Here is a 27,896-nt window from a genome sequence, read left to right on the forward strand (position 1 = left end):
GTGCAGTGGTAGGAAGAAAGCAGTGCCCTCCAGTTTGGGGGTTTTGCTATTGCTTGTTCATTATGTAGTTCTTAAAGTTTTTTGAGAATGCACAAAAGCATCTGAAATATTCCCTAGGTAACAACAACAACAACCACCAAAAAAAAAAAAAAGAAAAGAAAAGAAAAGCACTTTAAATGTTTCTCTGCTGGTATTTTTTTTTTTTTAATAACTGAATAGAACCAAAAAAAGCTTTAGAAATATTTGATAGCAATGACTTATTGTTGCAATTTGTATGTTTTCACAAAAATCTGCATCCTAGATGACCCTCCTGCAGGCTTTAGTTACAGCAGTTGTAAATAATAATTTACAATAAACACTGAAATTAATGTCTTTTCCCACTTGCAGACCAACTGTGCAAGATAATCGACAAGAAATTATTATAAAAAATGGGAGGCACCCTGTGATTGATGTGCTGCTGGGAGAACAGGATCAGTATGTTCCAAATACCACTAACCTTTCAGTAAGTACTGAGATACTTAGAGAGACCTGAATATCTCTCCGTCCTGGGGAGTTGGACAGGGAGAAATGAATGCAATACAACAAGGATGAGCACAGAGTCTTGCACCTGGGAACGAACAACCCCTGGAGTCTGGGATTTGCTTTTTGGCTGGAAAGTTAAAATAAATAATTTAATTGTACAATTGCTGGCATTTCAGAGAGGTACTGTTAGATATGACCACATCTGTTTTGTCCTCTTTCTGGTATCTTGCAGCCAGATGCTCTCTTTACAGCCTCATTCAGTCTTAATAGCATAAAGAAAAGAAAGATGATTGCAAAGTTAGGAGCATGGAAGTTTTAAATGGTTATTTTTGAATAGTCATGTTTCCTAACAGCATCATCAGGAGACTACATTTAGTTGTAACTTTATCTCAAATGGGTGGCCTTTTTTTTAATGTATATAAGTTTGTGTAACATGTTACAAACTCAGTTTTCCTAATTAATTCTGAGATAGCTCAGATTTCTTTTTAGATATTCGTGTATAGAATAGAATAGAATTAACCAGGCTGGAAAAGATCTTTGACATCATCGAGTCCAACCTGTCATCCAACACCATCTAATCAACTTAACCATGGCACCAAGTGCCCCATCCAGTCTCTTCCTAAACACCTCCACTGATGGCAACTCCACCACCTCCTTGGGCAGCCCATTCCAATGGCCAATCACTGTTTCTATGAAGAACTTCTTCCTAACATCCAGCCTAAACCTCCCCTGGTGCAGCTTGAGACTGTGTCCTCTTGTTCTGGTGCTGGCTGCCTGGGAGAAGAGACCAATCCCCACCTGGCTACAACCCCCCTTCAGGGAGTTGTAGACAGCAATAAGGTCTCCTCTGAGCCTCCTCTTCTCCAGGCTAAGCAACCCCAGATCCCTCAGCCTCTCCTCATAGGGCTTGTGCTCCGAAGCCCTCCCCAGCTTTGTTGCCCTTCTCTGGACACGTTCCAGCAAGTCAACATCTTTACTAAACTGAGGGGCTCAGAATTGGACACAGTACTCAAGGTGTGGCCTAACCAGTGCAGAGTACAGGGGCAGAATGACCTCCCTGCTCCTGCTGGCCACACTGTTCCTGATCCAGCCCAGGACGCCATTGCCCTTCTTGGCCGCCTAGGCACACTGATGGCTCCTGTTCAGCCTACAATCAACCACTACCCCCAGGTCCTTTTCTGCCTGGCTGCTCTCCAGCCACTCTGACCCCAGCCTGTAGCGCTTCCTGGGGTTATTGTGGCCAGCGTGTGTGTGGCTCTACTGTGCACTTTTTTTCTTTCTGCAACTATTAATTTCATACAGCCTTTCTTTATCTGAAAAAGCAGACTTGGAGCTCTGACTCACCACTACATAGTATCTAGTACATAGCCTTGTAGACCGCACATCAGTTTTAAGAGGTCTTTCATATAAGCATATGTCTCGGTCTGGAGAGGGAAAGAGAGTCAAGTTCTTTTGAACATTCATGTGTTGTGAAATTACAGTATCACAGTATCACTAAGGTTGGAAGAGACCTTGAGGATCATCGAGTCCAACCTGTCACCACAAACCTTATGACAACTAGACCATGGCACCAAGTGCCACATCCAATCTCCTCCTGAACACCTCCAGGGATGGTGACTCCACCACCTCCCTGGGCAGCACATTCCAATGACGAACGACTTGCTTGGTGAAGAACTTTCTCCTCACCTCGAGCCTAAACTTCCTCTGTCGCAGCTCGAGACTGTGTCCCCTTGTTCTGGTGCTGGTTGCCTGGGAGAAGAGACCAACCCCTTGACCACAACCACCTTTCAGGTAGTTGTAGAGAGCAATGAGGTCACCCCTGAGCCTCCTCTGCTCCAGGCTAAACAATCCCAGCTTCCTCAGCCTCTGCTCGTAGGGCTTGTGCTCAAGGCCTCTCACCAGCCTTGTCGCCCTTCTCTGGACACGTTCAAGTGTCTCAATGTCCTTCTTAAACTGAGGGGCCCAGAACTGGATAATTAGAGGCACAAACGATGCCAAAAATATCAACAGCTAGACTATTTATTACATAAATAAAGTGGATGGATCCGAAGGGGAGAGAGAGAAAATAGAGAGAGAAGAGAGAGAGAGGGTTCTTGATGGGTGGAGATTATCTTGTTTTATGCATATTCCGGAAGGTGGCCTCAGTCCATTGTTGTCAGACCAGCTGTGGTCCAGTGAGCAATGTTGTCTTTGCACCTTCCCAAGAGTCGTTCCAGTGGCTCTGCCCAACACACATCAGCTATTGTCGGGGCAAGCAGCAAGTTATTTTATCTTTCTTGAGTCACACCAGGAGTGACAAGCTTTTAGTCTCTCACAGCATATGATAAAGATTGCTTCTGCAAGGTGTAGCTTGCAGGTTGTGTGTTACATGTAAATCTCTCTTAGTCTGTTGTTTTCTGCAACAGAGAATGATGTTGAGAAGTAGTAAGACTATGACTTTGATGGTATTGTTGTCAACAGGTCAAAGACAGTGGGAGCGCTATTTCTTAACATTTTCTGTGCAATGTTACCTACATTTTATGATCTAAATTACCTAAAATTGCTAGAAATATGCAATTGCCATACATAGGAAACATTTCACTTGTACTTGCAATAAATTACGACATAAGATATTTATCATATTTTAGTTTGTTTTCATCTCTTTTTTTTCTTCCTGAAAAATTAAAATCTGGCCTTTTAACATGTTTTGTTGAATATTTTTAAAGTATTTACCTGTCTTTATGTAGTAGCTTGCTATGATGACTACATGACAAGGGTGGACCTATGGATGTTGTCTGCTGGGGTTTCTGTGAGGTCTTGGATACAGTCACTCCCAATATCCTTCTCTCTAAATTGGAGACTTGGATTTGATGAGTAGACTATTCAGTAGATAAAGAATTGGATGTTCACATCTTAAGGGTAATGATCAATGGCTCAATGTCCAGATGGAGATGGATATGGATGAAGAATGGTTTCTCTCAGGAAACAGTACTGGGACCAGTACTGTTTAATATCTTTGTCAGCGACTTAGGCGTAAAGTGCACCCTCAACAAGTTTGCTGATGACACCAAACTTAGTGGTATGGCTGGCAATGCTGTTGGGATAACACGCAGGGAACCTGAATAAGTTGGAGAAGCGGGCCTATGTGAGCCTCAGGAGTTTCACCAAGGGCAAGTGCAAGGTCCTGAACCTTGGCTGGTGCAGTCCCAGGTGTCACTACAGGCTGGGGGGGATGAAGGGATTGTGGAGAAGGACTTGGGGGTATTCATGGGATCACAGGATGTTAGGGGTTGGAATGGGCCTTACAGCTCTCCAGCTGGACTTGGCACCATTGACTCTATTTTGTAACCAGTTCCTAATGCACCTCACTGTTCTTGTATCCCACACTTCTTGAGCTTGCTTAGAAAGATGTTATGGGAGACAGTGTCAAAAGCCTTACTAAGGTCAAGGTAGATTACATCCACTGGTGTCACTGTATCTACCCATTCTGTTTACCTTTTTGACGACTGAAGTGACATTGGCTTTCCTCCAGTCCTCAGGCACCTCTCCTGTCTGCCAGGATTTTGCAAAAATGATGGTAAGTGTTAGAGAGACAACTTCAGCCAGCTCTCTCAACACTCTTGGGTGCATCTCATCAGGGCCCATGGACTTGTGAATATTCCATTCACATAACTGATCCCTAACCCAGTCTACAATGTCTGGCAGAAAGTCTTCCCTCCTCCAGGCTTCTTCTCCTTCATCTGGGGTCTGGAATTCATAGGAGAGTTCAGTCTTAGGAGTAAAGACTGAAGCAAAAAAGGCATTCAGCAACTCTGCCTTCTCTGCATCTTCAGTTATCAGGGCTGCCTCCTCATGCAGCAATGGGCTCACACTTTCCCCATTCTTCCTTCTCCTATTGATGTATTTGAAGCCCTTCTGGCTCTCTTTAACTTCCTTTGCCTGTTTTAGTTCCAAGAGGGCTTTGGCCTTCCTTTTTGCCTTCCTACATGCCCTGGCAACTACTCTATAGGCTGCTCCACTACCTGCATCAAGAAGTTATCATCAATACACTGCAAGAGCCTTTTGTACTGGCTGTACCTGGTTGTGTGTTGCCTTTCCAGTAACAATCAGGGTTATTGAAGTCACCCATGAGTACCAAGGAGTGTGTACTAGAGGCTACCTCCAATTGGCTGTAGAAGGCCTCATCAGCATCTTCTGCTTGGTTTAGTGGTCTATAGTAGACACCCACAACAATTTCTCCTCCCTTTCCACATCCCTTTATTCTTACCCACAAGCTTTCAACCTGTTCTGCCTCCCCCCCTGGATAGAACTTGACACATTCCAGTTGCTCTGGCACGTAAGGAGCAACACCACCACCTTGCCTTGTTGGTCTGTCTTTCCTGAACAGTACAGAGCCATCCATGACAACACTCCAGTCGTGGGAGCTGTCCTACCATGTTTCTGTAATTCCAGTTATATCACAGTCATGCAGCCTAATGCAGATCTCCACCTCCTCCTGCTTATTCTCCATGCATTTTGCATCAGTATAGAAGCATTTCAGAGAGGGACCCTTACTAGCTCTTCCCATCCCTCCCACCCTGGTGTGTCATCCCTCAGCCTATCACATGAAGGCCTGGTAATATCATTAGCCTCATTCTCTTTCTACTTGATCATTCCCAGGTTTTCCTGTGAGTCCTAACTCCTCAATAGCTTTGCATCTTCCCGAGCACATGGCTCATTCCCCTACCTCCCCTGAAGTAGCAGTGCAGCTGGCACACCACCTCACAAGCATCCCTGGCTTATTCCCCCCTTCAAATCTAGTTTAAAGCTTGATTCTTCATGAGCCCAGCCATCCCCTCCAATATAAACCTGGACATAAGCTGGTAATGTCCACTCACACTCAAAAGGCCAACCATATCCTGTACTGCATCAAAAAAACACCCATGGTCAGCAGGTGATGGGGGAAGATGATTCTCTCCCCTCTACTCTTCTCTAGGGAGATCCCATGGGGAGTACTGTGGCCCACTCTGGAATCCTCAGCACATGAAGAACCTGTTTGAGTGGGTCCAGAGGAGGGCCGTAGAAATGATGAGAGGGCCAGAACACCTCTGCTGTGAAGAACCACAGAATGTTAGGGGTTGGAAGTGACCTCCAGAGATCATAGAGTTAGACTGTTTTGGTTTGGATTAAGTTAATGAGGTGGGAGTTATAGAATTATCATTATTTTTTACCATTTTTCCAAAAATCCTGCCCCAAAATGACATATAAACTAGTTAGATTTTATTTACAGGTTCTATTTGGTCTACCAGGATGCTTATGGGCAACTTCAGTAAAATTTAGAGAATTTAGAAAGTGGAAAAGGCTAAACCACAAAATAGCTTTATTCCACTTATGAAATTGAGGCAACCCAGGACCTTAGGGAAAGCCAATGAAAATGCTGGTTGTACTGATGAGGATGGAGCAGGAATTTGGAGATAGTCCCTAGGTCTCTCTTCCCTACAACTACCTGAAGGGAGGTTGTAGCCACGTGGGGGCTGGTCTCTTCTCCCAGGCAACCAGCACCAGAACAAGAGGACACAGTCTCAAGCTGTGCCAGGAGAGGTTTCGGCTGGAGGTTAGGAAGAAATTCTACACAGAGAGAATGATTGGCCATTGGAAAGAAATTCTACACAGAGAGAATGATTGGCCATTGGAATGTGCTGCCCGTTGTGGTGGTGGAGTCACCATCCCTGGAGGTGTTCAGGAGAAGACTTGATAGGGTGCTTGGTTGCATGGTTTAGTTGATTAGGTGGGTTGGATGATAGGTTGGACCTATCTCAATGATCTCGAAGGCCTCTTTCAACCTGGTTTATTCTATTCCGTGGCAGGCTTCAGAACTGCGGGTTTATAATGCAATTTGTGGGTAAGGTGGCACAAGTCCAAAGGAAAAGGGACCTGCCAGAATCAAAGTGTCCATAGACACAGCTGCCACAAGGCAAAACTTGTGTAGGAGCACTGTCTGAGCAGTGCAAGAGAAGCCACACTGCTGGCCTGTGCTAGACAACCACTGCAGTTTTATGGCAGATAGGGTCACTCCAGTAGCAGGCAGGGAGCAGAACCCCAGGGTAGGCAGGTCCGGGGAGAAGCCAGGTTCAAGTGCTGATCTCCAATTTTGCCACGAATCCAGAGTGAGTCCAAAATGAGCACTAAAACTGATCAAAGATTGAGAGTGCAGATGGCCTTCTGGTCACTCTGGTTAAGCTTTTCCTAGACAATGTGTCCAGTGCCAATACATACTGGACGTGAAGAACCCAGCCAATCACAGTTCCAAATCCCAGCACAGGCTTCCTGCCATGGGTGAATACATGCAAGGGGCTTCAGCTCCCAGTGGGAAGAATGGGTGCCCAAGCCCTCAGGGGGGAGGGGAAGGCAATATCGTGCTTTTGTCTTCCCCCCATTCAAACCTCTGCTGATGGAGGTGGGGGAAAAGGGGTTTGCAGCACCCCATAAGACTGTCCTTCCTGCCAAAGCAGGATCATGCAAGGCAAGCTGCACAGGAACACATTCAGGTAGGTGCTGAATGTCATCAGAGAAGGAGACTCCACAAGAAAGGCTGAGACACTTGAGGTTGTGCAGCCTGGAGAAGTCTCTGGGGAGACCTTATTGTGACCTTTCAATAATTTAAGGTAGCTTATAAGAAAGCTGGGCCTGTTGTGACAGAAGTAGGGGTTTTAAACTAAAAGCTGGGAGATTTAGACCAGATGGAAGAAATCTTTTATAATGGGAATGGCAAAACTGGCCCAGGTTGCTCAGAGAGGTGGTAGAAGTCCCAACCCTGGAAACACTCCAGACCAGGTTTGACTGAGCAACATGATCTGATTGATATCCCTGCTCACTTCAAGGGGGCTCCTCTAGATGGCCTTCAAAGGTCCCTTCCCAGCAGAGCAATTTATGATTACAGTATCACAGTATCACCAAGTTTGGAAGAGACCTCAAAGATCATTGAGTCCAACCTGTCACCACAGACCTCAAGACTAGACCATGGCACCAAGTGCCATGTCCAATCCCCTCTTGAACACCTCCAGGGACGGTGACTCCACCACCTCCCTGGACAGCACATTCCGATGATGAATGACTCACTCAGTGAAGAACTTTCTTCTCACCATGAGCCTAAACTTCCCCCTTGTATGATCTCTTTTGAAATATTACATCACTGTTTTTAGTAAATATAAAATAGAGTCTTAGCTCTGAGTACATACCTGCTTTTTCATACAGTAAATATAAAATTGGTATGCAACAGATGTCAGTGTGGAGCATTGCTGTGATAAATACCCTTCAAATTCATAAGGTTTTTTTGGGAAATAATTTTAAGTGCTGCTCTGTACTGAACAATGATACAGATATTGTGCAGTACTTCAGGGAATGTTTTCAAAATTATTTGTCAACACCAAACAAGCGACAGATGGCATTTACAAAAAATGCAGCATTTCATTCAGTAATCATCATGCACTTTCCTCTGTTAGCCCCATTCTTATGTTGGCTTTCTAAACAAAATCAGGTGTTCCCAGCAGAATCCTCTTGGTTTCAGTTCTCCCTTCTTTAAGAGGTGGGTGGGAACTCAGTTTATTAAAATACCTCTAGTTTTAAACTGATGTATTTTAATCAGCAGGATCTCCTGTCACATTTTCAGCTGAAATGTTGTTGAATACCTAATTTTATCAAAAGCTGTGCCCAGAAATAAATATCTTATTCTTCCATTCTCCCCCTCTTCCCCAAATATTCCTGAATCCTTTCAGTGCTTTTAACTTCAGCCATAAATAATAATAAGATTTTAGCTTATGGTTGCATGCAATTGTAAGGGCAGATGGGTTCTCTGGTCTGATGTTACAGCATATGTTCTTTCTGAAAGCTGGCTTTGCAAACCAGCCACCAGTCTCACAACATGGTTGGAGAGACCCTGGAGGGATACCAAACACATGCAAGTAATTTGTGCATTTTAACAGATGAACTCATTCTGGTTTTGAGTATCTATAAATTCTGTGGTGTTGAGCCAAATGGTGCCCCTGATGAATTTTTAGTAGCAGTATTGAAACTATACCTTGGGGACTAAGATTTTATGAATTCTGTACTCGTATAGTTACTTGTGTTTTATTATATCCATCCTTTACTCCTGACAATGGCATTTTCTAGGTGTTTGTCTTTATTGCAACTTCCTTATGAATGGAGGTTTTCTTTGCAAAAGCGAAATGCTTTTTTACATATAATAAATACTCTTTGTAGCTATCTTCTGTATGATCTGGATTATGACATAGGTGACAGCCTTATCTGAGTTTATTTGCTTCACTATTAGCAAAATGAAAGCCCAGCTGAAAAATGAATCTGTAGAGATTGTGATGTTTATTTATTCTGTGGAGATCACTTGGTGTTGTCACAGTGCCTGATCAGTTCTGAGTTTACTAAGTAGTGTGGCTAATGTTCATTATGCACAGCTTGTGTTCTCTTCTGTGCCTCTCCCATGGGACAATGAAATATGCTGACTTTTGGTTAGTTCATCAGTTTTCAGATTTCACTGTATGTACCCAGTAGAAACGAAAACTCTAGTTGTCCAGAGTCCTTGCATTACAATTTCCTAGTCTTGCTTCGGGCTATGAGAAAGCTTTATAGATTCATTGAAGAGTTTTAATTTTGTACTAGCAATTGTCTTGTACCAGCAGAAGAGTTTTGTTCTGGAGCTGCAGAAACATAGCAGTACCGTAGGGAGTCTTACAGCTGAGACGAGCTCTTGCATCTGGTCTCATTTCCCATAGCATGTCACTTATTAGATGCACTGATTATTGGGAGACTGGGTACTGCCTGCTCACAATATCTGTGATCCAGTCAAGCAGTGCCAAACTTGGCAATGTCTTGATTTCTTGTTTTAGCCAGTCTGGTTGTTCGTCTGTACATTGTGCCAAGGCAAGCAACTATAGAATCACAGAATGATTTGGGTGGATTGGAAGGAACCTTAAAGTTCGTCTAGTTCCAATTCCCCTGTCATGGGCAGGGACACCTACTAGACTAGATTGCTTAAGGCCCCATTCACAGATTGCATTGGGTTGGAAGGGACTCTTACTGGTGTCTTGTTCAACCCCCTTGCAGTCAACAGTGACACCTCCAGTTAGATTAGGAAACCCAGGGCCACATCCAGTCAGATCCTGAATGTCTGCAGGGACAGAGCCTTGACCACATCCCTGGGCATCCTGTTCCAGTGTTTCACCACAGTCATAAAGAATTTCCTCCTTAAGCCTAGCATAAATCTACGCTGCTCCAATTTAAAAACATTGCCCTTTGTCCTATCACTACAAGCCCTTCTAAACAGTAATTTCCCAGCCTTCCTGTAGGTTCCCTTCAGATACTGAAGTGTCTGCTCAGAGCCTTCTCTTCTCCAGGCTGAACAGCCCCAGTTCTTTCAGCCTGTCTTCAATAGAAGAGATGCTCATTCTAGCTTTGAATACTTCTAGGTTTGGAGCCTACACAGCTTCTCTGGGCAACCTGTTCCAGTGCCTCAGCACCCTCATGGGGCAGATTTTCTTCCTAATGTCTAACCTAAATTAAGCTTCTTGCAGTTGGAAGCTGTTGCTGCTTGCCCTGTGACTACATGCTTTTGCAGAAAGTCTTTCTCCAGTTATCCTGTAAGCCCCTTCAAATACTGGGAGGCTGCTACAGTGTCTCCCAAAGCATTCTCTTCTCCAGGATGAGCAACTCAGCCTGTCTTATTTCTACTCTCTGTAGGCCTCCTTTTTGTGTCAGTGGGTGTGCAGGAGCACCTTTTCACCTTTTTCATCCATTTCTGCCTTTCTTCCTTCTTATTGGGAGACGTTACTTCTGAGCTTGGAAGAGGCAATTCTCGATTATTAAGCAGTTTCTTGGGCTCCTCTGCCTTTCAGGGTTTTATGCTATGGTATTCCTCCTAGCAAATTTCTGAAGAGGCCAAAGTCTTCTCTTTTGAAATTCAGGGCTGTTCACCCTTGATGTTGCTATAAAGATCCTGAACTCCATCAGGTTGTGGTCACTGTAGCCAGGGCTGCCCTTGAGTTTCACATTCCCCACTGTTCTCTCTGCCATGTTGAGAACAAGGGTCAGCATATGAATAGGTATAAAGCCTAGATCACATCTTTGTCTGCCAGATCTTCTCCCCATTTGGCAATAAGAACTCTTAACTGGAAAGGAACCCAGATGAGAACCAAATTAGGACAGCACTGGCTATGCTGAAAGTGGACGTGTTTCTCTTTTGCTTCAAAGAAAATAGCACAGAATGTTCTTGGTATTGTGTCTCCTTAATAGAGAAAAGGAAGATTCTCCCTTGTTCTGTCCATTTTATTCAACAGTAATGAAAGTTGATTGTGTTTCTCTCTCACCAGCCTGGAGAAGTCTTAGGAAGATCTATCTGTCTGAGATGTTGTAGCGTTTTGGAAAGCAAATGTGATGAATTCTGAGAGTGAAGGGAGCTGTTTAATCCTGAGGAGGCTTGCACTGTATACCCCTAAACACACACACACTCTAGACTTTGTTACAAAAATACCATGTACAGGACAATCTATTTGACCACTGTTTTATGTTTCCAGGGAGATGGTGAAAGGGTCATGATAATAACTGGACCAAACATGGGAGGAAAGAGCTCCTATATAAAGCAGGTTGCACTGATCACAGTCATGGCACAGATTGGCTCATACGTTCCTGCAGAGGAGTCAACAATTGGTGTCATGGATGGTATTTTTACCAGGTAATCTTTCACAACTTGCTCTATGTTTATGAAAAGGCTATTGTGGCAAGGTGTGTGGGTATATCAAAGTATAACTTCATTTAGAGCTTTAGAATTTGTAGTTCCTTTTTAAATTTCAGCTGCATTGTTGCTTTGTTTTGATTCTAATTTTCTGGTAAACTGTTGTATTTGCTTTGGAATCTTTTGGTCATTGAAGGGTAAGAATGCTACTGTGTCTATCTTTATTAAGGTCCTGATAGCTAACTTATCTGTCTGAATGCATGTCTCAGACATATTTATTCTTCTGGTTGATTGCCACCTGGCGTTTTTTCATCTCTGAAAATCACGTCACAGTTTCAGCTGTGCAGCTTGGCTGTATGTACTCACGTATCTGTGACTGTGACTTTGGGGTTGCATATGTGCTGTGCTCGTTTACTGTACAAACACAGTCTATGTCATGTCTTTTAAAGAATGAATAAGGCAGCTCATTTCAGTCAGACTCATATTTAAGATAGTGCTGAGTCATTGTTAAAGATTATCAGCATAGTCAAAACCTTTGTGGTTTATAACCTTACATTACCAAGGATTATCCATGTGGTTTTTCCCTGTTTTTCTTTAATCTACATTTTAATCAGCAAAGTTCTGTGTTACTGATAGTATTTTAGATGGATAATTATTTAGGAGTTTCACAGTGTGATGTTTTAGGCTGTGCCTTTAAATTTTGGTACAGAGGTTGAGCAGAAAAGCAGAAAAATATAAATAAATCACTATTGGGTGTAAAAAAAAGGAAAACTAAAGATAATCTAAACAATTTCATTTGAGAAAATATCTAGTGTAGGACCGAGTGCACCAAAACTTTATTCTGATCTCTTCTCTGCTTGCTTTGCTTGGGAGAGATTAATCTGCTTCTGGCTGTCCTTGGCTGCATTGTTTTGGTTAAGTCTAACCACTGCGTTCTCTCTGCTCCTTTCTCCTTTTGGACAGGGGGAGAGGGGGTGAGGGGGAGAGTGCAGAGGAACGGGCTCCCTGGTCTTTTTCATGTTGTTTGCTAATTGTACATATCTGTATAATATTGTAAATCCTGTATATTTTGTACATATGCATTGCATTCCATTGTAGAGTGTAGTTTTGCCTGTAAATACAGATTCCATTTGCTTCATACTGAGCTGGTCTGGCAAAGTTAATGTTGGGGGTGGGGGGGAATTTCAACCCACCACACACAGCAGTTATGTATCTATGGTAGAATTAGGTTTCTTGCAATTCTCATTCTGTGATGGCAGTGTGCATTTCAGAGTTAGCATTTAAGAGAGAATCTGAAATATTGCTTTCCTGGGATTGCTTCATCATATAAAGATGTTTGTTCTTATCCCTCACTGTGTCATGACAAAAATGATTGAAATTCTGCTTTGATGCACATCAGTGCTAGGCAGTTGAACAGATTAGAAAACAATTTGTATTGTCTCTCCAAAATTAATTGCAAATTCAAAATGGTAAACTTTTCTTCCCCTACCCTGTATTGAAAATAATTGACTGGATTGAGTGGATGAGCATTTCTTGAGGGCACATGGAGATATATAAGATCTGATTTACTTCACAGAAAAAAATCCCCACATCACAATGTTACTAACCATTTGAGGTTAATTTTGTATTCCTCTGTATTTTATAGGTGAACTTAGAGTTCTTCTGTTCACAATGACTTAATTTCTATCCATATAAGCCTAAGTCTGTGCAGTGTCCTGTTTCCTCTACTTCTATTTCTCTGTCCATACAACAGTGTTGTTCTGCAGAAAAGAAATACAGCACAGTCAGTGGAGAGTGCCTTTTTGTTCTGTGCCCACTAGAATGTGAGCAAATTGGGTTTGGCCTACTGCAGTGTGAAAATCTGAACATGAATGTATCTGAGCCACCTGTTCCCCAGTGTATTTCATAGCATCATGGAATCATAGAATGGTTTGGGTTAGAAGGGACCTTAAAGATCATCTAGGTCCAACCTCCCACCATGGGCAGGGGCACCTTCCATTGGACCAGGTTGTTCAAGACCCTGTCCAACCTGACCTTGAACACCTCCAGGGATGGGACATCCACAACTTCCCTGGGCAACCATCACCTCATCACCATCATTGTAATGCATTTCTTCCTAATATCTAGTCTGAATCTACTCTCATTCAGCTTAAAGCCCTCTCATCCTGTAACTACAAACCCTTGTAAAAAGTCTCTCTCCACCCTTCAGAATTTCTCTGACTCCACTCAGATATTTCTCTGTGTTGCAGGTATTTTTCACATCTCTTCTGATAAGGTAGTACAGTTGCAGTTAAAACTGAAGCTTTTAGATTTCAAACCAGGCAGATCTAGAGTATGTAACTGATTGTGAGGTTTCAGACCATTCAATTTGAAGTCCACCCAAATTCCGGCTAGGGATTGATTGTTGGGGTTTTTTTGTTCAGTTGGTTGGGGTTTGGTTTGTTTTGTTCACTTGTTTGTTTTGGTGGGTTTTCTACCTTTTCCCCCCACCTGGTTTCCACCCCCCCCCCCCCCCCCCCCCCCGTGGTTTCCCCCCGCACCGTTTTTTCCTACTATCTCAATTAGCCTTAGAGGCTCAACTAGATTACTTGGGATTGTTGTGAATGTGCCCTCCCCAGAAGGAAGTGTTGGATGGATCTTTAAGGAACCTAGTCTACTGAAAGGTTTCACTGCCTATGGCAGTGGCTGAAACTAGATGATATTTAAGGTCCTTTCCAATGCAAAACATTCTGTGATCATTTATTTAACGTGAAATGTGTTAAACACCTGATGAGTATATTAAAGAATTACTGAAGTTCTTGCCATTGCATTGGTAATTAAGAGTAAACTAATTTGCTTGATACTAATCAAGAAGAAATTGAAAATACTGTATTGAGATAGAAATAGTTGACAGGAAGCAAAATAACCCTGAGTTTATGTATTGCATTCCTTCAAAAATCCAGGATGGTCACTTGAATTTGTAAAGATCATCAGTGGAACTGCTTGTCTGTCTTCTCTATAGTGTAATTTAAGGGAAGGGATTGTACTGGTGGGATAGACATTAGCCATTTGCAATGTACTTGCAGGATATTAGATCTTCACACTGTTTTAGCCTCCCTTCCAGTGGGAACTTTTAGGAGCATACTTGCATCATGATTTTGCTTTAATATGTGTTGTATGGTGACTTCCCTTGCTTTTGCATATCCAGGTAATGACAATCATGCTCTCCAAGTAAGTCAGTTTTCAGTGCTGTTTTCTGTTCTTCTCTATTTGATCATCAGTAGCCAAAATAGTCTTTATTGCTCAGTCTGGTCCTTGCTGAACTTCTGCTTCATTTTCACCATCTTGAAATCATAAGCTTCACCCTTTCCTATGAGAAAAGGAGTTGGAAGGTTCTGCAGCTCAGAGAGACCAAGAAGCAGTCACCTCTATTGTGGTTTGTTTGGGGTTTTGGTGTGGTTTGATGTTGAAGCATGTAAGTATGTCAGGCTAGGTTAATGTGGTGTTACAGTCAAGATATTTCTTAGTCCTAAGAAATTATCCCTGTAACAGTTTTAAATGCTTGGAGAGAAACAATAAATTCAGCTGCAACGTGGTATGTCTTACGTTGTTTCTTTAACACTGTCTCTGGCTGAATGTACATTTTGAAAGCCTCAGCTTTTGCCAAGACCTCTTTGGTAGGGAAGGAGCTTGAAGAGATTAGAAATTTCCTCTTATATTGCCCCCCAGTTTTACTTTTTTCCTTGTTTTGGTGTTGTGGTTTTTGTTTGTTTTTTTGGGGGGGTGTTTTTTGGTTTGTTTTTTTTGGGGTTGGTTTTTTTTTTTTGGCAGGAGGCTGACGTATCTTGTTTGTTTTTAATAGGAAGACAGCTATGCAGACCTCCTTTCTGCACTGCCACTGCAGGACACAAGTGTCTGACTGGAAAATGGGATTTTTTAAAAAATAACATTGGTATATTTTTAATTTTAAAAAACCCCAAAACATTCCATAGGAAGATGTCAGTGTCCAAGTTTACTTTCACCACTGTCATGGTGTGTTGTTTTCTAGATGCTGCTATTAGCATAGCTATCCTGCTAGGAGGAATACGTAACAGGGTGACTGCATGAAGAGTTCTGTGCATCAGAAACACCAACAATTCTGCTGCTGGCTAAGTTTTTGAATATTGGTGCTTCATACTGCAGTTCCTTTTTGATTTGTAGACTGTGTCTTTGAAGTGTGAATTTATATAGGTTTAAGAGATTAACGTTCATTGCGGATTAGTATCTTGTGTTCTAAGTAGAGTTTCCATGGAAATTGAAAGGTTGTTACTATGCTTATTCCTTTGGATATATTTAGTATTTATGTATTATAGCTTCTCTAAATTGACATTAAATACTGCAGTATGTTAAACGTTTTTAAAGAGGCAAAAGCAATTGTGTTGCTTGCAGGTACAGTGAAAACAGGGATGATTTTTCTTCATTACTGGGTGTGAAGACACAATAAAGTGCTGGCTAATTCAGACATATTAGAGTAGGATTGGTAATTTCATCCTAAAGAGGGAGAAAAACAATCTTACACTGCATAATACCCCTAAGCCCAGATGCTGTCAAAAGTCTGTAAAGTGAAAATTTTGGGGAGAAGGGAGTCATTTCCTGCAGTACTCTCCTTGTGTTACTTATTTCTTCAGGAAGTCTCTGAGTGCTCCAATGGACTCTCCCAGATCTCACCATTTCTTATGTGCAGAACCAACTTTGCTATTTCCACTGCCGTACGTTGTTTCTGATGCTGGGAAGAGGATGCTAAAGGCTGTGAAATAAGTAAAAAGTTTATTGTTAGGTGGCTCCAGCTTCATAACATCAGACTACAAAGATATTAAACCATTCCTCCTATTTCTAAATATTTTATTTAAAGTTATGTTTAGAATAGATTTTCATATAAGCATTTGTGTAAGTTTGTCCCTTGAAATTCCATATTTAAAGTTTATTTTTTATGAGTTGATGTGTGTGTAAACCATTCTTGTACAAAAAGTTGCTATTTTTCAGACCATATGCAATGTCTATTATTTAAGGGATATCTATGTAATGTGAAAGAAGTAGACAATATTTTGAGTTGTATTTTTGTGATGGGTTGAGGCAGACCACCTCCCCACCACGGGCAAAAATAATGACTCAGACAAACAGATTGCAAAAATGATGAAAGTTTAAATGAGAAGCAGTGAATGTTTACAGAAAACCAGAAGTGCAGTGACAAAGAAAGCCCAAAACAGACTCCCATCCCCACCTGAGGGTACACCCAAGAGCCCCAGGGCTCCTTCTTCGCCCCCTCCCACTCCACTGCTAGGCTAGTCTCAGCTGGCCAGATCTGAGACTGCCCATCCCCCCCAGCCTTGGGCCTAGCCAGGCCCAGAAGGCTGGGAGATATCTGCCCCAAGTTACTGGGTGGCAGCAAGGGAAGAAAGAGAAAGTGCCAGACCCTGCACTGAGATTTTATAGTGGCGCAGGGAATTATGGTATGAAATACCTGGTTTCCTGTGTCCACCCACTGGCATGGACTTCTGGACACAGGAAGCACCCCTCATATGAACACAGCAGAGGGCATCCAGCCCAAACTGGTACCATTTTCTTTCTTTTTTTCCCTTTTCCAATGAGGGATAGTATTTTCATACAGCCTTTGCTTAAAGATTTTGACTTGTTTCGTGTCATTGTGTTTAAGAATTTCAGAAGAATTTTGGAGAGGTCAGCACCCAATCTATACTGACTTTTAATGATATTTGAGTATTAATTCTCTGACATGAAAATTCCTATCCAAATTTTTCTTTGCAGTAAATGCATTCAATGTTTACTTTAAATTAACTTTCATTTTGTGTTAGCTCTTCTGAGTTATTCAGACATTGAATATTTCTCTCTGCGTTTCTTGAGAAGAAGAGGCTCAGGGGAGAACCTTATTGCTGTCTACAACTACCTGAAGGGTGGTTGTAGCCAGGAGGGAGTTGGTCTTGTCTCTCAGGCAACCAGCACCAGAACAAGAGGACACAGTCTCAAGCTGTGCCAGAGGAAGTTTAGGCTCGAGGTGAGGAGAAAGTTCTTCACTGAGAGAGTTGTTAGTCATTGGAATGGGCTGCCCGGGGAGGTAGTGGAGTCACCATCCCGGGAGGTGTTGAAGAGGGAATTGGACGTGGCACTTGGTGCCATGGTCTTGTAGTCAGGGGGTGTTGGGTGACAAGTTGGATTTGATGATCTTTGAGGTCTTTTCCAACCTTGTTGATTCTGTGATGCTATGAAATACAAAGCAAGTGTGGACACAGAACACATGGAGAAACTAATGAAAGAAATTGTCTTGACCTACTCATGCATTTAGAAGAGATGATATTTAGCTGCTGAAGAAAGTATATCTTTAAAGAGCTCCCATTTACAATCCATTATTGACATAATTTCTTACAGCTAGAAGACTTCGGTCTACTCTCTGTAGGTCACAAGTAACTCTTCACAAGGATCGATTTTCAAAATTAAAAAAAGTGAGAGAGAGAAAGAATGCTATAACAATTTGAAGGTTAAAACTGTTCAAATAAACAAGCTGCCTAATAGCTGGAATTACCAAACACCTTCTGTTCAGGGTTTTAAGGATCAATTTATTGAAATCACAAGCTACCATTAGGAAGAATACCATGAAGGAACCAACTCCAGGCAGTGGTAGAGGGACAGAAAAGAATTTCCTTCCTAGAGCACTTAACTGCCTCATTTTGAAATAAAAGCTATTTCACTTACTTCAGTGATCAGATGTAAGTATGCACAGTCACACTGTGATGACATACATCTTCCAGTGAGGTTTCACTCCATCAGCCAAATTGGACATACTACTAAAGGTGCAGCTTTACTTGTCTGAACAAATACAATGCAGCAGTACTTCAGCTCCTTTTGAAAACTGCCTCTTGCAGGTTATGTGCCACATGCTTAAAGGTTAAAGGAATAAATAGAAGCATCAATAAGACTCATGTAGATTATCCTCTCAGGCACTGTTCTCTCTCTAAAGAGCTGTCTTGCTGTTTGCAGATTCTTAGCATGTCTTCAGCCCTCACAATGGCAAAGAGATAGAGTCTGAATTGCCTAAGTTGGTGTATTAAGAAAACAGAGATGGAGGAGGTTGGCAGTACAGGTTAGTAGGTGGTAGTGGTAGGTGGCCTAGGTAAGCAGCAGATTAATTCCTTGGCTTTATGTAAGACATGCCGTTGCCTGCACTTGAAACCGGTTCTCTTTTACAGTCACCGCACATGACATGATCTCTGTTCAAGTGTACAGAACTTTGTCCTGCATGTTATCTATGTCACAGATTTAAAAAATTTATTTCTGACTCATTGCTGAGTTTGTAGTTGGGAGATACACAGTTCATATTCCACTGACTGTCTTAAAACACTGTGAAAAAAAGATGATACTTGCTCACCTTGGTTAGTTTAATTTTTCTAGTTTGTATTACATGGCTATATACGAGGTCTGTTAGATAGGTATGGCCACACACAAGTGGGATCCTGAGTCTGTGTTCAAGAGCTGAAGTTATGTGTCTGTTTTGGTATTTTCATGTCTGTTTATCTTTGTACAGTGATTTTTGATCTTATGCAATAGTTGTGCATTCAACTAAAAGTAGAGTGCAGACATCATCAAGCAGCTGATCCTTACATGTCTGTTTGACCTGATGAAGTTGTAGAGCCATACAAATTAGGCCCTCTGACTTTAAGCTGTTGCTATCATGCAGTGACCTGATGCTTCTGATTGATTCAGCAGAAGTTTGTCCTGCTGAGGTACTTCCACGTGTCCCTGGCATGCATGTGGTCTGCTTTCATTCCCAGATGTGGAAATGGAAAGAGAGCATCAGGTTCAAGCTGTGATTCTTGAGGATATATTTGAAACAGCTTTCAGCATTTGTGATCTTTGGCTCTATAAGGAAGGACAGGGAGAAAGCAGAGAAGAAAGGAAAGGATGTTTTCTACATAGGTCAAGAACTGTGAGCCTCATCCAGCACTGAAATGATGAGCTTCATTCCCTTCACCTTTGGGTCATTTTATTTGAAATCCAGCAGTAAAGATCTGTTTCCAGCCATGTACCTTGCCAAGCAGTTGTGATTCTGAGTTGATCAATGGGTTCAGTAAAGGGTAGTCATTGTGATTGCTGCAAGGGAAAACAGTGCTACTGAGAAGTTTGCTGACCTAAGATCACCTCCTGCAACTGTGAATTGCGTTTGGGGACTACTCATGTAAGTATCCAGTATTTCTTCACAGATGTTGCATCTAGTGACACGGTTCAGGGGACTCTCTACTCACCCTGTCACCTGCCTAGTCTTTCTAGAGTCTAGCAAACCAGCTAAGAACAGGCTATGTCTGTCCTTGAAATGACAGCATAGGCACATGCATGGCTCAGGCATGCTGACAGTATGCAAGGCACCACCCATCAGTCCCAGACTAGCACATCACCAAAGAATGGCTTTTTTTATCCCAGTTGAGCCTGCTTTCTAGTGATAGTGTGGCACTCTGTCTTAGGTGCACCCCAGTAGTGTCTACCCAGTTAATCCATTTTTCCATTCTAACAAACAGAATAGATGCAAGGAAAGTAAGCTCCTTCTATCTTCTTAGTTCTTTGAACAAAGTGGACCATGCATATTTTCAATTCTTTGTACAAGTCAGCCAGTCAACTTGTATTATTAATTTAAAGAAGAAGTGACATTATGTATGCCTGGCTTAGCAATGGTGACACTGATGCGATTAAGTCTCTTTTTGTCAGTAGGAAGCTGCTTTAAAGGCCAAGACATTTCAGCACAGAGTCCTAAGAGGGCAGCTCAATGCATCATGCTGTTCTGCCAGCTGGTGGCTGTACTTCCCTTGCTGCTGGTCAATGCTGGCTCTGCTACTGCTCAGGTGGTATTTTAACTGATCCTGAAATCTGCAAAGCTGGGATCTGGCCCACTCCACTTAAGTTTGTGAGTGTTGCACACTCACATGGGAGAGAGCTTGATGTTATATCAAAAAAAGCACTGAATGCCTGTTTGACTGATGTGACTGGCGCCTTCATTTCCATCCTGTGAACAGAAAGACCTATGTCAGTCATGTGCAATCGGGTCCATGAAGATAGAAGAGGAAAGGGCATTTAGGTATCTCAAAGTAATGCTTCTTGTATGAGTTAAAACAGCTGTCATCAGTCCTGTCATCTTTATTATTTCTCTGCTCTGAGTCTTGTTACCTGAAAGAGAATTTATGGGCCAGAAAGTAAGGGAAGGTGGCTGTGCCTCTGAAGGCTTGTGCAAGAATGTGGGAATCACAGAGCCCTTGGCCTGTCTCACATTACACCTGAAAGCATTACAGGTGTCTGTGCTTCTGCAGGATGTGTGTGGGAGGTTTTTTCCCACTGAAGTACCCTGCTTTTTTTGTTTCTGCTTTTTGTTTTCCTTGCTCTAGGAAGGCACAAGGCCTTGTGTTGTAAATGGCATGTCAACCAGCTGCAGGGCACAAATTTGAGGTGCAGAGGAGTCAGGAGAGTGCATGTAATACGACCTTTCTGTCAGGTTCTTACTGTGCACAGCAGAGCGTGGCTATTCCTCTGCTGAGGTGGAAAAACAAACTGGGGTCATTCTGACTGACATCTTACTCTCCTGTGTAGAAATACAGCTTTGTTGCTATGAATATATATATACAAAGGCAGAACTGTGACTAGGCGTAGCAAATATTCATGATTAATCCAGAGGACCTTTAGGAATATTGGACATTGTTTTCAGGTCCCTGAAGCTCACCTCGTTTTGGCAGGGTATAGAAGATAAAGTAATCTGGGGAAAAAATGCTGTTATACCTTAGAGAATCATTTAGGTATGGAAGATTTCTGAAAAGTGAAGTGAAAAGCTGAAGAGAACTCAGCCCTTATTAATTCACATTTCTTTAAAGGCTGTGCATCAAACATGCTATAATGCTTTCTTCTGTGCATCTCATTCAGCACGTCTGATTGTCTGATCACTAAGTGGTGGAATTGACATTCAAAAAAAGTTGAGTCTTACAATAGATATATTATGGATGTTACCTCCCTAAATACTTTAACAGCTATTTAACTTTGACAACTTGACAAACTCGTATTAGATTTTTTTTTTTTCAAGAGTGTGTGTGTGGAGCTGAAAGAAGCTGCTAGACAAAGCTCACTACTTTCTCTGTAGACAAACTGGGGTTTTGTGCCTTAACTGGATAAAATGTACATATAGTACAATTAAAAATCATGATGGGAAGCAATTACTGTGTTAACACTTGCAAACATTTGGGCAGAAGTCTCTTCCTACACAGTGATTTCACTAAACGATACAGAATCAGACATCCTTCATCCAAAGCCATGCTGTGCATTTAACCTTGATTGCTGGGGGGGGGTGGGGGTGGGGGTGGGGGACAGCATGCTGATGAGATTTAAAAATGGTTACTAGTGTGCTGGAAAGGCTTGCAGAGCTTTTATGTCTTAAGTAGACCTGTCACATCTTATTGTTAATCCTTTATTCTATGAGTAGGGTATGATGGTTATATTTTTCGTCTCTTTGAGAGGTCTGCATTGATTTTTATTTTGTACTAAATCTTAAACAAAATATGCTATATTTGGAATTTTTGCATGGGAGATTATATAATGAGTTTTTTTAATCTACTGAAAAATCATTCCTTGAAGTTACTGCATAATTACCCTTTCTGGGTTTCTGTGCCTCTTTTGGAATTCGTGCGCTGGACACAAACTCTGAAATTAGTCACATCGTTGGCTTGGATTGGCATAGGTTTTGTGCACTCACAGTAACGAGTTACTGTCTTTTATGACAAATTCTTCAGTATTATGCCAGAAAAATGGGCAGCCTCTCATTTATGTATCACATGCAAACTTTGTTGTTCTTAACTGGTCAAAAGACCAATTTACCAAACTAAAAAAATCTCTTGCTTCCGTTTTTTGCTTGATTAAGCTTTATTGATTTCTTTGAGACTTAAAGGGTCGAATTTCAAAGATTAGATTTCAAAGATTAGTCTTCCTGTCTGTCCTAGAGTTATCAGTTAAATCTCAAAACCTGGCATGAAGATTCAGCTAGTCAGTTTCTTCATTACCTTTATCATAAAAATCTAGGCTATGAAATTCTAGTCTTGAGGTGACAGCAGTGTTTGGCAGTGCAGTCTGGAGGCGTCCTGTGTAACACAGAAATCACCAGGAGATTGAGTGCTGAATAGAAACTGTGGAGGAGTTCATCTCAGCAGAGCTACTTGTCTGTACATTAGTTGGTTTTGGCAAGAGCTTCAGCTGATGCCTATTTTTTTTGTGTGGTGTTTGTGTGTGTGTGTGTTTCATGTGTTTTGGGTTTGTTTTTGTTTGCTAGTTTTGGTTTCTTGGGTTGATTGTGTGTTTTTGGGTTTTGGTTTTTTTAATTACGCATACCTGAAAAATCATTGTTTCAATTTCTGTCCTTTAACTGGTTTTGCATTTATATTATCTCAATTTGCCTGTGCAGTTTGATTCTGAAAAAATAAGGGCTACAAAATTTAAAACCAAAGGTACTTTTTCTACACTGTAACGCTTACTGGTTTTGCCAAACACATTAATATATGTGTTGTGCAGGGAAGCATTCCTAAAAAGCATTCCCAAGTGACTGTCAAGTCCACATGAGAATATTAAATACTTGTATGCTAAACAAGTGGTATTTCTATTGCTCTGTAAGGCAACAAAGACAGTGGAACAGAACTTGTTAGATATCAAAAAGCCAGAAGTAATTTTCAGAAATATTACTTCTTTATGGCACAGTAATTTGTTTCATTTTGTTCTTCCTTAATTGTATTTGTGTTATTGCCAGAACAACAAAAATTACTTAAGCTTTCCATTCTTACAGTCATGTAATTACACCTCTGGGGCAAATTATTCCCAGCTTTCATGGGGGAAAAAGGGCTGGGTATTAAATTCATTGCACCTATTTTGTTTATCAAGAGAAGATGTAAAAGAAGAGAATAACTAAAACTTGGTTAGTGTTGTTAAACTGGAAGTAATTTTGTTCTGTTTGTCTGGAAAAGTTATGTCTTGGATGCATAGTGCATTTGAACTGTAACTCTATCTGATTGTAGAAATTAACCTATGCTGTGCATGTATTTGTAGCTAATTTAGTTTTGTGTCCATTAATTTCACAGTAACATGCATCTGCAGTGTTAAGTCATACTGCATGTACATGTAATAATATACTGGTTAACAAAACAGCCTTTGGTTTATGTAAGTAGCATTTGATAAAATCTACAAATGCAAACAACTTTTTGTTTTCAGGGGTTTACATCAAGCTTGAAAATTCATTTAAGTCAATAAAAGACAGTTATTTATATTCCTGAAAAGTATTAAAAGGCTTTCCCTGTAATAGTATATTGGAGAGGTAGAGAAAATTTGCCTGTGAGGCTGACCAGTTATTTTATAGTAAGGTTGAAACTCTTGCATCAAGAAGTATTTGCCTTTCTAAAACTCTTCCATACTATGATCTAACCTATCACAATTTGAATTGGATTTTCTGTAGTGTCCACAGGTTTAGAGGGGAAAAGTTCACTTATACTGAATGCTTCAGCTATTGTCCGTAGTCTGTTGCTATAGTTTCTGCTTTTTAATCCCCCGTGGCCTCAATCCTTCAGCTATATAGGCACATTAACTTAATTACCTTGAGTTCCCTCACTGGAATCCAAGAGTAGTAAGTGTATGCATATTTTAGGGTTGTTTTATCCCTTTGTCTTCATTTTTTCAGCTTCTTCAGGCTAATATTGATGGCTTGCAAATAAACACTCTGATTTGAACATCTATGTTTATAATTTATTCTGCAGCAAAATTTTCTTTCTCTTGACCATCAATAACCTTTAATACAGTGTTAATGGTATCCTGCAGAGAAATCAAGAGGAAAAGCATGTGTTGGGAGCTTCAGTTGCTTAATGGAGCCTTCATAAACTTCATTTAGTACTGGCCTTCTAGTATACACTGGCAGATCTCTCCGCCAGAAGGTAAAGCTGCAATAGAAACCTCAGTTTGGCTCTGTGCAGGAACAAATCATAGCTTTCCCACGGAGGGCAAGGAAAAGAAATGGTTTGTTCTGTGTTTTAATAAATGTAGAAGCTGATGGACCTGTGGAAAAGAATCCATCAATACATTAGGTGTGCAGTACCTTTTGCATCTTTGAATGTGGAATTTGTTGCTATTATGTCGTTGTTCTGCTACTTCTTCAATCCCCACATGCTACCAGGCAGCTCGCTGCTCTGAGAGCTCAGCTCTTACATCCTGACAGCCAGCTGCTGTAGGGTTGTATGTAATGAGGGATAGAGAAAGTGGAACTAAGTCTCAAGTCACTCCAATTCAGCAAATTGTAGAATTGACAAGAAGTATGCTGGTTTATTTTAACAGTGAGTGATGTGTTTGCCCTGTGTGAGATAACAAGCATTTTTAAGGAGTTCTGTGTGAGATAACAAGCATTTTTAACGAGTTCTGGTGTTACTGAGGGTATCTGCTGAATTTCAGAAAACAAGTTTTTCAAGTGTTTTTCACTATCTAATGTAACTCAAGGTTTAGGGAGGAAACCAGAATTTCTTTTGCCTTCTGAAGCATTAAGAATGAGAGAATATTGGTAACTTCTTGTCACTTAGTGACTGTGAGTAGACTGGTATTGTGTCCTCTGAACTCAGTCCTACCTGTTCTGTCAGTCATTGTGAAGCTGATAAAATATTGAATGTTCACTGCAGTCCACGGATGTTTTTCTTTCCTCTGGCTTTCAGCAAAAAATCAATGCAGTTCACATCCTCAAAGCTAATCCTATTAGATATATTTCAATATACTGGGGTGCTCATTTGTGCAGCAGGCCTCTGTTGGCCAGGTCTATATGGTAATGAGGATTTAAGTAATTGCTTGTTCTCCCTATTTAAATTACCTAGTGATATGGGGGTGGGGGTGGTGGAAAGGGAGCACCCAGTATGAGACTGAGTACTAAAATTGCTTTGGACATCCTTTTCTTTACAGGATAATGCAAAGTCTTAGGTTTTACTTTTGTTTGGGTTTTTAGTAGTTGATGATTTGCTGTTGTTGTTTTTTTTAATTTCTGAGAGACTGTGAGTGTCATACATCGTTTACAAAACAAAATCTTATGAGTTTAATGTGTAAAGCCTTCTGTCAGGCTTTTCAGCAACTGCTCTTCTAAACTGGGTAACATCACAGAATCACCAAGGTTGGAAGAGACCTCAAAGATCACCAAGTCCAACCTGTAGCCGCTGACCTCATGACTAAACCATGGCACCAAGTGCCATGTCCAATCCCCTCTTCAACACCTCCAGGGATGGTTACACCCCCCACCTCCCTGGGCAGCACATTCCAATGATGAACAACTCCCTCAGTGAAGAACTTTCTCCTCACCTCAAACCTAAACTTCCCCTGGCACAGCTTGAGACTGTGTCCTCCTGTTCTGGTGCTGGTTGCCTGGGAGAAGAGATCAACCCCCTCCTGGCTACAACCTCCCTTCAGGTAGTTGCAGACAGCAGTAAGATCTTCCCTGAGCCTCCTCATTTTAAATTTGGAAAGAAGCTGTTGTAGAAATGGTTGAGCACGTGTGTGCATGTTGTATGTAAATAGGTTAGTATCACTGAGCATCTTCTGATTCTCTGTCGTTGTCATCCACATAACTTTGCACACATCTACCTCTTATATGTTGCACTTAATCATGCAAAACCAACCTGATGACTGTGCTTTCTGTCATACTTTGAATAAGAGGGCTGTTGAAAAATCTCTTTATTAGCAGTTTCAGTAAATTATTATTCTTATTGTCAGTTTTTGGTTTTAGTCATTAAGAGCTTGATGGAAACGAAGTAAATGACTTTACAGTATTCTGTGGGGGAGTGTGAAGCATTAGTTTCTTGCCAGTGAACTGTTACAGATTTGTGGATGCTGTCTTCTAAAAAACTGCTAGATAAATTTTAATTTTACGTGAAAAGTAGCCAGAAGTTACAATACCCAAATTGGACTAGTTTTATACTAACCACTTTGAAATTCTCATCAGTATCCTGAGTGTTTCTGAAATGGACAGGATTTCAAGTCACTTCTGCAGGAAAAAACCTGAGTGACTCTTCTTGATAAAGGTGTTGGGATTCTTTGGACCACAGTAGGAGAGATCATGCACTAGTCATGCTTGTTTTCTTTTTCTTGGCAGTCCAGTTTGCAAGCTACTTTTGATTTCATTATTGTTGTTATTTTTCTTCAGCCTGTGAAGTCTCAGTATCATAGTATCAGTCAGGGTTGGAAGGGACCACAAGGATCATCTAGTTCCAACCCCCCTGCCATTGGCAGGGACACCCCACACTAGACCAGGCTGGCCAGAGCCTCATCCAGCCTGCTCTTAAACAACTCCAGGGATGGCACCCCAACCACCTCCCTGGACAACCCATTCCAGGGCTTCACCACTCTCATGCCTCAGGGCAGCAAGTTGAGAGCCCTTACTAGCTCTCCATCCCTCTGCCTCTGGTGAGCTGCCCCTCTGTTTGTCACAGGCCAGCAGGAGACTATGAACCCCTTCCCCCTTCAAATCTAATTTAAAGCCTTATCAATGAGCCCTGCCAATTCCTGTCCCAGGATCCTTTTCCCCCTCTGGGACAAGTGTGTCCCATGAGTTGTTTTCAGTAAGTGTTGTTTGCTAGGTGTCTACTCAACAGTCAGTAACCCCGTTCAATGGGAGATTTATCTTAAGTGGGGGAATGAAACTGCTCTGTGTTCTTCCATTCAAGTCAGGATCAATATCGAGTTTTTTTCTTCTCATAAACATCATTTTGAGTTAATAATCACAGTTTTGTGACCGCTTGTTTTCTGCCGGCGCTACATGAAACTTCAGCTGGAAGGTGTGTTTTATGCAAAAAGTGAAAAAGACACAGAACAGTTGTTATGAGATATTATTTAAAAATGCTACCTATACAGTGTTGATCAAAAAGGCATTGTGGAAAACAATCGCACACAAGAAAAAGGATATGCTGTAAGGCAAAAGCCCCTCGAATCCTTTCTATAAACTGGTTATTTTAATTTAAATGACTTCTGTTCAAATACAGTGATCTTTGAAATGACATTTTGAGAGGTTTTGTAAGTGAGGGAGTGAGGTGAATTGTAAAATCACACTATGAATTTATTTTATTTGTGTTTTCATCATTGTTCTCTTTGAGTCACAGAAGTGTTTTTGTTGGAGGTTTTCAGAGAGCAGTGTTCTACACCTTACATTTAAGATATTCTCTGAGAAGAGAGTAATTTTCTTTTACAGAATACAGAATTAACCTTTGAGATCATCAAGTCCAACCTATCACCCAACACTATCTAATAAGTTCTATACAGAAAGAGTGATTGCACATTGAAATGGGCTGCCTGGGGAGCTGGTGGAGTCGCCATCACTGGAGGTTTTTAGGAGAAGACTTGACAGGGTGCTTGGTGCTGTGGGTTAGTTGCTTGGGCGGTGTTGGATTGGTTGATGGGTTGGACGCGATGATCTTGAAGGTCTCTTCCAACCTGGTTTATTCTATGTATTCTATTCTATGTATTCTATGTATTCTATAACTAAACCATGTCGCTAAGTACCCCATCCAGTCTCTTCTTAGGCACTTCCAGTGGTGGTGACTCTACCACCTCCCTAGGCAGCACATTCCAATGACCAATCACTCTTTCTATGAAGAACTTCTTCCTAACATCCAGCCTAAACCTC

General features: G+C 41.4%; 1 protein-coding gene across 1 annotated transcript in view; it reads left to right on the plus strand.

Moving 5' to 3' along the window:
* MSH3 (mutS homolog 3) overlaps positions 1 to 27,896 on the plus strand; it is a 150,150-nt gene that overhangs the window by 107,629 nt on the left and 14,625 nt on the right. The window contains exons 19-20 of the mRNA XM_054178687.1: positions 388 to 502; positions 11,064 to 11,221. Of these exons, the coding sequence (XP_054034662.1) occupies positions 388 to 502; positions 11,064 to 11,221 (273 nt within the window). The remainder of the gene's footprint in view (positions 1 to 387; positions 503 to 11,063; positions 11,222 to 27,896) is intronic.

The sequence above is a fragment of the Dryobates pubescens genome, chromosome Z (genome assembly GCF_014839835.1).
Source record: "Dryobates pubescens isolate bDryPub1 chromosome Z, bDryPub1.pri, whole genome shotgun sequence".
Taxonomy (NCBI): Eukaryota; Metazoa; Chordata; class Aves; order Piciformes; family Picidae; genus Dryobates; species Dryobates pubescens.